General features: G+C 29.1%; 1 protein-coding gene across 1 annotated transcript; it reads right to left on the reverse strand.

Annotated features, from left to right (window-relative positions):
* Nucleotides 1–1,350: 1,350 nt before the first annotated feature.
* LOC114371455 lies at nucleotides 1,351–6,561 on the reverse strand. Its single transcript, XM_028328889.1, has 8 exons — nucleotides 6,153–6,561; nucleotides 5,950–6,060; nucleotides 5,722–5,798; nucleotides 5,609–5,617; nucleotides 3,007–3,095; nucleotides 2,823–2,896; nucleotides 2,242–2,292; nucleotides 1,351–2,028 (listed from the first exon to the last, which is right to left on the reverse strand). The coding sequence occupies exons 1-8, from the start codon at nucleotides 6,398–6,400 to the stop codon at nucleotides 1,509–1,511; spliced, it is 1,179 nt and encodes a 392-aa protein (XP_028184690.1). The 5' UTR covers nucleotides 6,401–6,561; the 3' UTR covers nucleotides 1,351–1,508.
* Nucleotides 6,562–16,396: the final 9,835 nt, after the last annotated feature.

The raw sequence follows: 16,396 nt of genomic DNA on the forward strand, positions 1-16,396 counted from the left end.
GTAAAGAGGCATTGAAGAAAATAATACAAGTTCCTTTTCCTTTTCTCTCTTAGGAGGCTCCTAGTCCTCGAATTGTAGGATTATCATCTGTGTTCATAATATTTTGGGGCTTTCATTGAGAGCTCCAATGGCAGACGATGAACCTTCCTTAGACCGCCTGGAACGTCTCAAGGCCGCCATTGCTGATCTCGTTGTAGCTCAACTCCACTCTTTCGTGATCCTAGCCTCCATGGTTGCCAAACTCGATGTCATTCTCCTGAAACTCCATATCTCGGTAACCAGTCAACCTTCCCCATCTTTTCCCTCTGTGAAATCACCATCAACAGACAACTATATGGACTCCACGATAACAGCACTGATGGCGCAACACCACACAGAAACCATACCGTCAATGTCTCCAAAGAAGAAGTTGACCACACCACTCGCTCCAATGTCGTCGCAACCAGTCTCAGTGCCAAAGTTGTAATCAAAGGTGCCCCCTCTAGTGACGAAAAAAGTTGTGGCACAAGTGGTTTTGTTGGAGGTATTTTGACACCATCAAATCCGCCTTGGTAAACTATCCACCTCTACAATGTGCTCTCCTTCATAACAACAACTGTTTTGAGTTTTGAATTATAGAACACACATTGATTATTGCTATCATTCGGTAAAATACTCCTCTTTTGAAGATTTTCCTTGGTTTGAACACGACCAAGTTTCAATTTCCAAACAAAACCTTTCACTTTTGATGGTTCCATTAACTTTCACATCTTGTAGAGCACATTTAGTTTCCACCTTTCATTTTTGTATTTATAAATTGACTCATGAACCTATCATGTCTTTGCAGACCAAATTCTCTTTTTCTTTTTATATTTTTTTTCAATATTTTCCCAAATAGAAGAAACGTTGGTGATTCCATTTTTAACTTATTTTCAATATCTTTTGTTGCATTCATCACAATCCTATAGTCGTGGCATCCACCACCCCTTTTCTTTTGTCTCCTCTCTCTTTATTATCTTATCTCTCTCCTATCTTTCCCCGTTAAAGCTTACCCCCTTTCTCCTTGAAATCTTTACTATTTTATTTTACTATTATCTTTTCTTTTTCTTCTCTGTTACTTCTTTTCAATTTTTATTTTTCTTGTTCTTGTTATTCTCAATGCTTCTCAAATGGCATCATTCAATATTTCTCACTCTCATTAATTATAATATCCTATTTATAGTAACCATATCAATGTAGCCTTCAACAAATTTGGTTTTAATTAAAAAGGGTGTGTTTTTCACACCTTGACAAAATAACAACAATAAGTGATATGATGATAAAAAAAATATTCAAAGTAGGTATAAAATATATATAGGATGTGATAAAAACATAATAGAATATTCAATGACATATATAAAAAGGTCCTTCAAAAAAACATATATAAAAGGGCTTTAATCATTAGTAGTTTCCTAATCATCCATGTTAGGATCGTTGAGATTGAGACATTGGTTTATATCCAAATAATTGTCAAAAGTCATATTCTCACTTCAGGAATGAGTACTGTTTGTTGCAAATCCATATTGGAGAGGTTCATACCTTTGGACAGGTGCAATTTGTAGGTTTGGTGCTTTAAAATGCTGAATATTTGATCCCATTGGATGGAACCCTATAGAACTTGACCCAAATGAACTAATACCATCATTTCCTGCTTTTGTTGGATTTTCATTACCCTTCTCAAACATTGAAATCTTCCAATTGAGGGCATTTCCTAAAGCACTTGCACGATCTTCAACTAGTGTATTGCCAAAATCATATGACCATAGAGGAAAACTAGCATCAATTTGGAAACTTGGGTCATTTTGAAATGCAAGATCTGACCATAAGTATTGATCATCATACATAAATTGGTTCTCATCAATAATCCCATGTTGGTTTTGTAAAGTTGTTGGTGTTTGAGATTTTTGGCCAATCTCTTGTATCAAGGACTGCTTTGTGGTGTCCAGGTTTGGCAATGCATCACCAATTGCATTATTTTCCTCCACTCCAACTGAAGCTCTAGCAAAAGAACTACAAAAGAATATATAAATGCACGCCAAATTAATACTCTTGAAATTTAAGTCAGCAATTCATAAGAAAAAAAATCTTTTATCACTTCTCTGATCCTCCAATCGTGACTAAAATTCTTTAAAAGGTAATGTAATAACAAATATAACATGTGATTAAATTCAAGAAATTGGATAAAAAAAAAGGAAGCAAAAGAGGGCATTATAATGCACAAACCTTGAGATGTTGCATCCATCAAACTTAGCTGTTGAATTATTCTTGCTACGCCTGAAATAGTTAAGATTTAATGTATTCATGAATATTTTGTCAAGTTAGAATAATTTATAGCAATGTTTGAATAATTTATTCATAACCTTTTTTTTTCGCTTTGTTAAACGAATACGCGCGGTAAATAAGCATTAAAGTATAATTCATTTTAACTTGTACAAGTTAAAATCAACTTATACATTTAACTTTTGTATGCTTTATTTATTTAATTTTTTAAAAGCTAAAGTGCATAAGCTGGTTTTAATTTATGGAGAAGTTCAATGCATTTTACTTACTTATTTTCTTCTTTTCTTCTCCCATAAGTGCAATAGAAATGTTTAACTAAACATGACCTTATAGTATGCATTTGATTTAATAGATCTCAATGAAATTAATGACCTATTTTTTACTAGTCTCTCAAAAGGTCATTTGAATAAAATAAGCATTTTTCCAAAATTAATCTCAACCAAACATGCAACAAATACTAGCATGACAATTTATGCATATATATTAATATTAAGGAATTATCTATTTGATAATTGTACACGTACCTTCTGATTGCAAGAATACATTCTCTTACGCTCATACTTTGTGTTTCTAAGATTTCCTTCGAATAACAACTCTCCTATGATTCGTGGTATAATGAAGAGATGGAATTAGTTCAATTAAGGAATCGATAATCTAAAGTACATGTTGATATACTAAAAATCATAAATTCAATATACGATGACATACTGGAAAATTTGTATATGCAAACTTGCCCCATATCTTTATGGCAATCAAATCGTGAGCTCTTGCTGCTTCTAGTTCATTTTTAAATCCACCTGTCAACTCTCACATTCCCAAAAATGCCAACATTAGAAACAATAACTACAATTAAAGGTCATAAATGATCGTTCAGGTGGTTTAAATAAGGAAATAATTAACAAGAAAAAGAGAGAAGATAGAAATTAATTTTATCTTCACTTTGGTTATATGATTGATCAAGATGCAACAAGGGAAAATGTGTTACTATGTATATGCATTACTAAATGTATGCTGAGTTTTTCTCTTAATTTTCTAGATAGGATTAGCTAATTATATGACACATTATTATATTTTAATTATATATTACTTTTAATTGGGAGATCCAAAAAGGGACATAATTATAGAGACTGATAATGGTTTTCAATACAAGAATGAATGAAACCTTCATCTTGGTCACTACAATCATATTTTAAATACCCATGTAAGTATTAAATGAGATATAACTTTATTTGAGAAAAATTTATGCAATTGATCCCTATCCATTAAATTAAATTATACTTAAATGAGATTAAGTTAATTATTTTCCTAATATATTCTTCCAAAATAAACTATTAATTCAAATGTGAAATAATAAGCATATATATATAGATTTTAATTTCTTTTACTTCTTTATTCTAGAGGTTCACCATTATAAACTAAGGTGCATCTCAACTTGTCTTCCTTCCCTCAATTGGAGTGACATAATAAACAAGATTCGTTAGAACGTGTACCATTCACCTAAGCCTTCCTACTCCACTTCTAGACTACTATTAACCACCATTAGATCTCCACCTTCAAGATACACTTTCTTCTTTGATCTTCATCACCCTTTCTTTGGACACACAACTTGAGTGTTAGAGTGCTTGCAGGGGATCATCCATCACTCACTAGACAATCATGGAACCCTACCATTACCAAGAAACTAAAACACTCACTAGATATAAACCTACAAGCCTTACTAACCTTCCATGTCTGAGCAGGTCATTAGCCTTGTCTGTTGGAATGATTCCTTTTTTTTTTTTTTGGAATACCATATTCAAACCCAGTCGCTTATGGGATTGTCTTGTGATAATTACCATACGTATCAATGATGCCGTTATTGGAATGATTCTATGATGTGTTTTGTGCTTTAGGAGACACATTGTCAACATTGTTGAACTTGCTAAATTTAAAACACATAGAAACAACACATACTTTTCAAAAACAGATTAAATGTTTTGAGGTGACAAAAGACTCCATAAAAAATCTCTCACCATCCCTTATTATGCCTAATCAATCCCACACCAACAAACAGTGTAAATCCACACATTTGTTTTGGGTTGACACCTCAACAAGAAATCATATCCAAAAACACTATAATGTCAAACTTGCTACATAAAGCATGTGATCTTGCTAGAGCTTTCCTGTTACAATGAGGGGCTTTATTAGTCTGATAGTGACAAATGAACTTAAAATCTACAACTTTATAGATGCAGAAATAGATTTTCTCTAAAATGGTACCAACCATATATATCCCACCTATATGCACATTCAACTTTGAGACATGATAAACATGGATCATAGAATTGAAGCATGTCTCAAATGAATCTTTTAAGCACAAGTTTCAGCAACCATTATAAGCCACAAACTTTTGGTCTTCATTGAAAGCTACACCTACTTGTCTGAAGAATATTTTTTCTAGTTGAGTTGAATGTGATTTTAACCCAAGCTGCGATTGATTCCTAAGCTACTCCTTTTTGTTTTTCCATTGAACATAGAAAGCTCCAAACATAAATCAAGTTACATTAAACTTATTTTTGACTAATCTCCAATTTACAAAGTTGTTAAACCAAACTCTACTTTTTAAACTGTAATCCAATAACACACTAAGTCACCCACAAATTGTATGAAGGTCATGCCCCTTTTAGTGACATAACAAAGAAGCTTCAAAGTAGGTGTACTACTCACCTAATGTCACATAACGCCACATGTTCCATCTCTAGACTCCTATAAAATACAATCAAATCTCCATCTTCAAGATACACTCTCTTTGTCTTTGAGCTTCAATACTCCCTCTTTGGCCACATTATTAATTACTTGAGTGTTGAAGTATTTGAGGCCGGTGACCACTTGTCGCTCGCTAAACAACTATGAAACTCTACCATCACCAAACATCTAAAACACTCCATCAATCAATGCCTACAAAGCTTCTCTAACCCTCCATGTATGTTGAGCAAAACATTCTCTAAATTTTAATTTCAAATTCTCATCCAATGATTGTGTTTTTATATTAATTTATAAAATTCTATTTGTTTTTAAAAGGACGCATGGAATGCGTACTCAATAGTTAATTTTTCTTAATTAATAAATTATAATCAGCAACACATCTTTTTTCAAAATATTAATCTTGTTTCTTTTTACACATTTATCTTAAAAATTAGTCCCCTCTTTATATTTTATCTCTTTCTCCTCTTCCAAACTCTCCTTTCCTATACTTTTTCTTTCCAATTAGCACATCAAATTCATAATATGGCATACTCAAAATTAAAAACAAAAGAACTTATATGCTTACCAATATAAACTATTGTAGTAGTTGAGAAAGATCCGAGCATATACAACAGGACACACAAATGTTAGTAACATATTAGGGGGAAAAAATAAGAAGAAAAAGTTACATATTTTAACCTGTCTTTCCTTTCTTTCCAGTTGTTTTCGGGTCCTTATCCCACACAAAGGATTCGAAAAGTCCCTTTCCCTTAGACCTATATCAAAATGAATTATACTATACATTGTTATGAGAAATTTTTGGAAGAGGAGCATGAAATAATTACTTATATGTATTTTTTATTGTAATTACTTTTATATATATATATATATATGTGTGTGTGTGTGTAAATCATAGAAGAAACATACTTTGTAACTCCTCGATACACAGAGGTGATTTTCTTTAAATTCCGTTTACGATATCGTTTTTGCTTAATCGGTTCTTTAACTTCGAACTCAACTTTCTTGGAGGCAACCACCCTGTCTCAAAATTATAGGAAATAAAAAATGTAACATAAGATTAAAAAAGAAAAGGCATTTAAATTGTAGTGTTAATTTGCTAAGAGACCAACCAAGTTTGTGTGGGACTTTTTGTGATACTTTGTTGAGGTACTTCGTCCCATCCTATTAAGTTTGATGGAAATTGGCTTCCTTGAACATGTTTTGGCACTGGAATTAGGACTTCATTTTGTGTCCAATTTTGGGTTCCATGATCATTTGATGGGCCTCGAGAAGTTGTTTCATGTCCTTGGTAACATGTCTCCGAAATTTGGCTCCAGTAAGTCGACATGCCTTCGGTGCTCCACATGGATGGTTCCATATTTGTTTGAATTTGAAAGAGAAGATAACTCTTCAATGGAATTCAAATTCTTTTAGATCTGTTTTGAGAAAATGAGGTGAGCTAAAAAACCATGCTTGACTAGCTCGATTACATTGCCACACTCTCTCTTTCTATGGTATGCTGAATTGGACAAGTTTTGTCCTTTTATGAATCCAGAACTTTTATACCAGGCCGTTTTTTCTAAGTTTATTAGATAAAATCTTTTATACTACCAATCAATCAGATAACTTGTCTCCTAATTTTTAAATAATTTATACATATATTTATTGTGAAGTAAAAATAATAATAATAGATAAAATAAAAAATCTCACAACTATTTTATTGTAATCAAGAAAATTTAATTATATTTCTTGATTTCTAGATAAAGATCTTAAAAACAAATAAAAAAGCACGGAGGAGTACATATATTAAAAAAAGAAGTGATTTTTGGACATATCTCTGAATTTTGACTCGGGTTATTTGGCATGTCTTGCGTGCTCAACATGTACACATTCATTTATGTTTGAATTAATTTTAGCATTTATTTCTCAATAGTAAATTTATTATCATTATTAAATGTTTTTAATTTCTTTTATTAACATACAGTTACACATTAAATGCAAATACCTTTCTTTTATTAAGACATTTACTTGTGTCGTGGTGCTTACGTAAGCAATATTAGAAAATAGCGAGAGTATTGATAGGAGTTGAATTCACTTTTTATTTATATATAGACAAAGTAATAAACCATGAAGATACATACTTTATTTATTTAATTTTATAAACATGTAAGTTACTAATTTTTTTAATTATAAAAATTTGTAAATTAAAATAAAATATTTAATATTTAAATATATTTAATATTTATTTTACATGTATTTATTTTTATTATAAATTTTTATTAATATAATAATATTCAATTTTTTTTCTAAATTAATTATAATTTTCAAAAAATTACAAAACATAATATATATATATATATATATATATTATTTTAAAAATATATATTTTATGTAATTTATAAAAATTAAGTAAATCTAAAATAATATTTAAATAATATAAAATTTAAAATTAAATTTAAAATAAAAAAATTGTATTATTCATATATAAAAAAAAATTTGTATAATTTTTATAAATTACCTAAAATAATTTATATAAATAATTTACATATTAATTTATCTAATTTTATTGATTTATATAATTGGTATTAAGAAACTTATTTACTAAATAATTTTTATAGTTAAAAAGTATTAACATGTAAGTTTCCCAAAAATTTAAATAATAATATTTTATTGATTTATATAATTAGAAAAAAAATTACGTATTAAAACAAATTTAGATAATTTTTATTATTTACATATTAATTGATCTAATTATATTGGTTTATATAATTAGAGTAAAAAAATTGTATATTAAATACATTTACAAAATAATTTATGTAAATAATGTATTAAATTTAATTACAAATTGGTAAAACGAAAATCAAAATATGTAAACTATTCAAAATAAAAGTATATAAAATTTTATAAAATAAAAATAAAAATATTTATATACTAAATATTTTTAAATTTATAATTTTTATAATTTGAAATAAATTAATAACTCTTGAATAATGATACATTAAAAATAGTGTTTATAAAGTTAATTAAACAAAGAAAATTTATTAGTAGTTTATTATCTTGTCCTTAAATAGAAGGTTATAAGTTGAACTCCTAGCAATGTATATTGTTCAACAATTAATTGAGTTATATCTCTTTGATTCTTAGTTGTCTGTTTGCAGATATGCATGTATTAAAAGATTCAAATAAATGAAAAATATTTAACATGTATAATATTTAAAAATATTGTTAACGTGGATCGATTAATTGTTTTGTGAATTTTTAGTATTTTTCAAATTTAACATGTTAAACATCTGTTCTTTAAAATTTTGAATGATTTTTTTTTCTTAATTTTTCATACCAGTCTTGTGTGTTGCCCTCCATTTATCTTATATTAAAAAAAAATAAAGTAGTATTATTTTAAAAGTAATTCATTAAAATGTATAAAAAAAAGTGATTGAGTAAAAATGTATTTGATCATTAATTTAATTTAAAGTACAATATTATCTTAACACACTACAATTTAATGATAAATATCAAGAGGATGTAATCCAGTTAATTAAGAAAGGTGCATGAATTGTTGTAAGTTCTCTAATACTTGTCTTGGATTCTTATTGATAAAAAAAAATAATGATAAATATAACTATATTTGTTAAATTTAAAGTGGTTGTAAACCAGTAATTTGATGGTTTACTGCCTATACTAGCATTGATAGTTACTAATATTTATCATGATTGAAATAATCTACTTAAAATATAGTTCAAGATGTATAAACAAATTATTTTCTTTAAATACTTTTTAATTTTATACTTTTATATTCATTTCACATGTATTTAAAAATGTTTATGCAATTAATGCACAATAAAATTGTTTGTGATAATCCATCATTGGAATGTATTCTTATAGTCTTCATGTATCCTCTAAGGCAAAGTTAATTAAATAATAAATATTAAATTTACTTTTTACCATTTTTACATAAAGTACGATTTTATTACTATACTAATCAACGTAATAAAAAGATGATATCTACTTAAGTTATGTTTTGTTTTTTGTACAATAGCAACAAGGTCCAAACCTAACAACTCAGGCAATTATTCAAGCCCCCACCACTAAATCAATCCATGTAAGTTAAGATATAATATATGATTAACAATATAATGTCTAATATAAAAATAATATATTAATTCATACTAAACTATAATTATAATAAATGTAGTTAAACAGCTTGGTAATATATATATATATATATATATATATATATATATATATATATATATATATATATATATATATATATATATATATATATAATAGTGTAATTTATTTCAACTATTACATCATCAATAATTTTATATAGAATGAGTGATTTTTGTCAATCAACTCTTAAATTATAATTAGAATTATATACTACATTAGTTGTTTGTACTTTTTGTCAAAAATTGAACAAGAATAAAAGAAAATCAAACAAGTCATATTTTTGTATATTTCAAAAATAAAATAATTTTGGATTAATGTATTCTTATAAAATGATTTATGTAAAATAAATTTTGAATCCAACAGTAGGTTTTAAGATTATATTATCTAATTGAAAGTTGGTAAATGTTGTCATAGTTAGTGTGAGTTACATCGACGATGTAATTTAATCTCTCGTCATAGATATGTGGATACATGTATAAGTGTTTCTATGTGTGTAATATTAATCAATATACTAATTAAATAATGTATAAATCAAATGAAAACTATTCACAATATCCTATTTGATTCTTGAAGTTGGTGTAATGATCTCGATGTTGTGAGGTGTGAAGTTGTGGCTTACTTTAAACAACTTTTTTGCCTTCCAGTAATGACCAGTAAACTGTAGATAGATGTTTATAATACTTAAGTCATTGGGGAGGATGACCATGATGCCCTAACTAACCTTGTTGCTAAGGAGGAAGTCAAGAAAACCCTCATGAGGATAAAATATAAAGCCCCAAGGCCTAATGGTTTCCAACCTTTTAAAAAAAAATGTATTGGGAAGTTGTTAAAGATGATGTTAGGCAGTTGGTCAGGGATGCTTTCAGTTATGCATGGTTTCTCTAATGAATGCAAAGTTAAAACCTTTATTGTTCTCATTCCTAAAATTGATAACACTCAAAAGTCCATGATTTTGGGCACATTAGCCTTTGCAATTTGGTCTATAAAATTATTTTCAAGGTTTTGCTTTAGAGGATTCACCCTTTTTGAAGAATATTATCATTCCTCTTCGAGGTAGCTTCAATCCTGGAAAGGGAACTACTGATAATGTTATTGTTGCTCAAGAAGTTATATATTATATGCACCACTCCAAAGCTGAAAATGGGGTGGTGGCCTTCAATATTGACCTTGAAAAAGCCTATGATAGATTGAGATGGGATTTTCTTGAAAGAGTCCTTTAAGGAGTTTAATTTTCCTCCTCACACAATGGATCTCCTTATATGGTGCATAAATTCTTCCTCTCTCAATGGTATGGAATGGTTCTAGGATTGATAATTTTAGTCCTACTCGTGGTTTAAGGAAAGGAGACCCTCGCTCTCACTTATTTGTCATGTGTATGGAGAAAATCTCCTTTTATATCCAAAAGCTTGTCGATGATGGTATTTGGAATCCTATCAATGTTTCTAGAGGTGGTCCTTGTATTTCCCACCTCTTTGTAGATGGCATTCGCTTATTTTGCAAGTCTAATGATTCTCATATAAGACTAATCCGTGATACTTTGGAGGTCTTTTGTGAAGAATCTACGTTGAAAGTTAACATCTTCAAATCATAATTTATGTGTTCTTCGGGGGTCACAACTGTCAGCAAGCAAAGATTCCTAGCTATTTGTGCTAGGAAATATGTTAGAGACCTAGATCACAACTGTCAGAGGGAGAGTTACTAAGGAAACCTTCCGTAATATCATTGATAAAGTCCATAACCATTTGTCATCTTGGAACATTGCCATTTGTCATCTCAGAAGGCTCATCTCTTGCTTCTATTGATGTTTATCCTATGCAAAGCTTTCTCCTTCCCAAAGGTCTTTTTGAGGAAATTGACAAGTTTTCAAGGAACTCTCTATGGTCTTCTAGTGAGGTGAGATGTTGAAGTCTTATGAATTGGGAAAAGGTCACTTTGGTTAAGCAAAAAGGAAGGCTAGGGGTTTAGAGTGCCTATTATACAAACATTTTTCTTTGGGGAAATCTTGTTTGGAACCTTCTTAATAAAAAAAGATGCTTTGTGGGTTCAGGTCCTTTCTCATAAATACCAATCTATTAGAACCTTCTTTAGTACAAAACCCCACCCAGATGACTTCTTCATTTAGGAAAAGTAAAGTGAAAGTGAAAGATAAGTTTTTAGAGGGATTCAAATTCCATATTGGTGATGGCACAACCTCGGTTTAGTATGGTGATTGGAATAAAGAAGGGTTTCTTTGTAATAAAGTTCCTTTATATGTCACTACTGGAAAAAAGGCCATCTACATTGATTCCCGAGCACATTTCACGATGGTTCCCAAACTGTCTTTGAAGTCGCTGTTGTGGAAAGTGTTCACTTTCCACGACGGTTTTCTAACCGTTTTCGTTTGTCGATTTCTAAGATGATTCTCAATCAAAAACCATCTTAGAATGTCATATTTCTAAGACATTTTTCGTTGAAAACCGTCTTAGAAATGTGACATTCTAAGACGGTTTTTAAGAAAATTTGTCTTAGAATGTCTTTTCTTAAAAAAATATAAAAAAATTGATAATTCTTAACTATCTTAGAATGTCTTTCTTTTAAAATAAATAAATAAATAATTGAAGATTCTAAGATGATTTTTCCAAAAATTGTCTTATAATATTTTTTTTTAAAAAAATTGAAGATTCTAAGACGATTTTTGGGAAAAAAATCGTCTTAGAATGTCTTTTTTTAAAAAAATTGAGGATTCTAAGACGATTTTCTAGAGAACTATCTTATAATATCTTTTTTTAATAAAAAAAAATTAAAATGTCATTTAATTTTTTTGTCAGTTCTTTCCATATCAACCTCTAGATCTCTTAAACAGCCAATAATCAACATTAATTTTATACTTTCAATCCCAATTATACAAATTTTCAATTATAAAAAATGAAAATGAACTTTATTAGAAGGAAAGAAGAAATACAAAGGCATCAAACACTAGAAGTAAATTTCTCTAAAACACCATGGAAACGAAATCCATGTGCATGCGGTTGTGCATTAGCAACACCAGGGAATATCTGGCTATACTTTCAACAAAGTTTCTCTAAAACAAAGAAAGTAAAATTATCAAAGTAAAACACAATAACAGAAATGAATTTGTCTCCATTTTAAATATAAAAACAAGGTTTTCTTAATCACACAAGTTAAATTTAGTAAAATTATTAAACAAACAGCTTCAAAAATTAATAACCTATGTACAATTAAACTGAAACAAATGGCACTAAACAACTATGCCAGATTAAAGAACAAGGACAGAGGGGAAGTAAGGAACCATATAAAATGCTTCATTTTAATTCCTTTTAGTTCCTACAACCTATATATATATGATCTAAAATGGGATATTTTTAAATATAAAAACTAAAAGAATTTTTTTAATTATAAGGACCTAATTAAACCTTTTTTTTAATTCTAATAGTTATATTGTATTGTATACTCATTTTTATATTAATTAGAAGAAGTATTCATGTGATGCAAGCGATAATTTCTTTTACCAGGCACTGGACAATCATAAAAATTATTAGAGAACTTTTAATGTAATATAATTTATAAAATAAAATTGAAATAAAAATGATAATAAAGTGTATAAAATAATGAGTATTCAAATATCATTCATTCATCTACAGAAAATGATGAGGGGTATTTTTTAACTAATTAGAATAACTACTACTCTTACTTTTTCCAGTCAACTTGCAATTAGTGAATCTTTCTAAGAATTTGGTTCAATCCTCTATTTCCTTCGGCTTGACACATTCACAAGCAACAAAATTGTATGTTGCCTTGCATGAATTGTACCAAAGAAAATCTCACCGTTGAGTTCTTTTTCATTCATTCAACTAGACTACATTGGTCAAAATAAATCAATTCTAATACATCCCCATAAAAGAGTGCTGAGAAGTTGAACCTAAAAGAAAACCTCTGCTTGATAATTAAAATTTTCTAGCAATATGATACAAGAACAATAAATCAAAATGCAGAAAATGGCACAACAATACTCCAAAGTATCTACTTTTGATAGAGTGTAGAGAACCCTAGGAAGCACCAATTTTTTTTTAATAATAAAGAGAAAACTTGGACATTTCAATACATGTAAAATGTGAGCATAGAGTTATCATATCTGGAATTGTTTCAATAAGAGTTGTGTAAGACAAAGTACGCAAAACTTCATTTGGACACAACCAAAGGGGTAGGCTAGCTTCTTGGAAAATATCTAGCATCAAAATTATTGTAGGCATAAAGAAATGGTCTATATATTAATAAATTGATTCTTTCAAATATTTCTCTCAATCTAATCTTGAGTCTACACAAAAGGCATCTGATTACCTCTGAAGGTGCATCATAGAGCATATAGAAACAGTGACAGTTCCTCTCTAGATCGGACAACCGACAAACACGTGATCTTTCCAGCAGATAAGTTCTGATAGCAGCCCCAGAAATCCTTCCCCTCTAGTCAAATTGAATCTCCACAAACTTACTAAAACGGCTGCAGAAGTCACAAATGACAATAGTAGAAATAAGACTGTAGCAAATTTTTCCAATATAACTAAAGGAGGGTGGAATACTATAACTTCTCACATTGAATTATTGTTTCTAACTGTCATTGCATGCATTAACAAAGGCTTGTAAAAAAGGATTGGACTATCAAGTGGAAGATGTTAAACAAGTGGCCTCAATAACTTAAGAGGGGGGTGAATTAAGTTTAAAAATTTCCCCTTAAACAAATTTTAATTCTCTCTCGAAATAGAATATGCACACTTAATATGAATTAAGTAAAGAGCAATTCAATGGAAACTTCTTTAAAAATAAGGAAAGCAAAAATAGAATGCAATAAATTAAACAAATTTAGGAAAAAGAGAAATGCAAACTCAGTTTTTATATTGGTTCGGCCACACCCTGTGCCTACGTCCAATTAGTTTTGAGGAGTTATGACTCTTCATATTTGAATTTCAAAATTTCGTGACTGGTAATTGATTACAAACATGTTGTAATTGATTACAGGTTTAAAATTTAATTTCAAAACTTTTCTAAAAGTTGTTTAAAATAGTTTTGTCTCTGGTAATCGATTACAATCTCTTTGTAGTCGATTACACAGTTCAAAATTCAAATTCAAAAGTATGGAAAATTGTTTAAAACTTATCTTTACTTCTGGTAATCAATTACAGCCTCTAGTAATCGATTACCAGAGAGAAAAACATATTTTTCAAGAACATAATTCTTCTAAAAAACTTTGCAAGGTATTTTGAAGAATTAACCTAAGGCCAAACCTGTGCAATTTCTTTTAAGGAATTCTTTTAACATACTATGGACTAATTGTTCATCATTTCTCTTGAATTATTGATCTTGACTTTGATAAATCTTGAATAGTTTTCATCTTTGGCATCATCAAAAGCATCATACAATGTATGCTTCTACAATTATATAGAAGAAATCATTCTTCCACCATAAAAATAATACATGATAATATAGAAGCATCTAACTCTTGTAATTGTTGTAACAAGTATATAGAAGAAATAAAGGATTTGAAAAATTCTCTTGCCAAATTTTCTATTGGAAAAAATAATCTTGATATTATATTAGGAAAGCAAAGATGTGTTTTTGATAAGGAAGGATTAGGATATAAACCTGATAAACAACAAAAATTTTATAAAAATTTCTTTGCATCCACACAAAAATATAGTTCTCCTTTCTAAACACATGATGGGAGATGCATCAAAGTTCACTCATATTTCTCCCAAGAAAAGTGGACATGTGACTTATGGTGACAACAATAAAGGTAGAATTCTTGGAGTCGGAAAAATAGGTACGAATTCATCTACCTCCATTGAAAATGTTCTACTTGTTGAAGGTCTTAAGCACAGTTTGTTAAGTGTTAGTCAATTATGTGATAAAGGCTATCTACTATCATTTGACTTTCATAACTGTGTCATTGAAAACAAACATGATAGAAATATAAAACATATAGGCTATAGAACAAATGATGTTTACATGATAAATTTAGATCAAACACCAAATCATGATCAATGTTTTCTTAGTAAAGACGATGATCCTTGGTTATGGCATAGAAGAATTGCTCATATAAACATGGAACATTTAAATAAACTAATTTCTAAAGATTTAATTATTGGTTTACCAAAACTTAAATTTGAAAAAGATAGATTATGTGATGCTTGTCAAAAAGGAAAACAAGTAAGGGTTTCTTTCAAATCAAAGAATATTGTGTCTACAACTCAACCCTTACAACTTTTGCATATGGATATTTTTAGTCCTTCTAGAACTATGAGTTTTGGAGGAAACTATTATGCTCTTGTTATTGTTGATGATTACTCTAGATTTACATGGACATTATTTCTAACTCATAAAAGAGATGATTTCCATGCTTTCAAGAAACTTGCTAAAATTATTCAAAATAAGAAAAATCTCAAAATTGCATCTATTAGGAGTTATCATGTAGGCGAATTTGAAAATAAAGATTTTGAGTCATTTTGTGATGAACATGGCATTGAACATAATTTTTCTGCACCTAGAACCCCTCAACAAAATGGAGTTGTTGAGAGGAAAATAGATCTTTAGAAGAAATAGCCAGAACTTTGCTAAATGATACATTTCTTCCAAAATATTTTTGGGCTGAAGCTGTAAATACTGCATGTTACATCATGAATAGAGCTTTAATTAGACCTATCTTGAAGAAAACTCCATATGAATTATATAACGGAAGAAAACCAAACATTTCACATCTTCATGTGTTTGGATGTAAATGTTTTGTGCTAACAAATGGCAAAGATAACTTAGGTAAGTTTCATGCTAAATCTGATGAAGGTATATTCCTTGGCTATTCATTGCACTATAAAGCATTTAGAATTTATAACAAAAGAACTATGATTATTGAAGAATCCATTCATGTTGCTTTTGATGAAACTAATGCAATTTTGCCAAGAAAGGATATACTAGATGATATTTCAAAATCTTTAGAAGAAATGCATATTCATGGTGAAGATCACAAAGGCAAAGGAGAGGGAAATGATGAAGATTTTCACATTGATGAGACAAAAACAAGTGTTGATCTTCCAAGAGAGTGGAGAACTTCTAGATACCATCCTCTTGACAACATTATCAGTGATATATCTAAAGGGGTAACAACTAGACACTCTCTCAAATATATTTGCAATAATATGGCTTTTATTTCTTT

This window comes from Glycine soja, chromosome 2 (assembly GCF_004193775.1).
Source record: "Glycine soja cultivar W05 chromosome 2, ASM419377v2, whole genome shotgun sequence".
NCBI classification, from domain to species: Eukaryota; Viridiplantae; Streptophyta; class Magnoliopsida; order Fabales; family Fabaceae; genus Glycine; species Glycine soja.

What these genes read in the sequence shown, in the direction of transcription:
- LOC114371455 (XM_028328889.1), bottom strand. Translation starts at nt 6,400, where the DNA reads ATGGAACCATCCATGTGGAGCACCGAAGGCATGTCGACTTACTGGAGC. An exon ending in TTGCATATACAAATTTTCCA is followed by an intron (nt 2,897 to 3,006) that starts GTATGTCATCGT and finishes CACGAATCATAG; the next exon opens with GAGAGTTGTTATTCGAAGGA. An exon ending in GATGGATGCAACATCTCAAG is followed by an intron (nt 2,029 to 2,241) that starts GTTTGTGCATTA and finishes ATTCTTTTGTAG; the next exon opens with TTCTTTTGCTAGAGCTTCAG.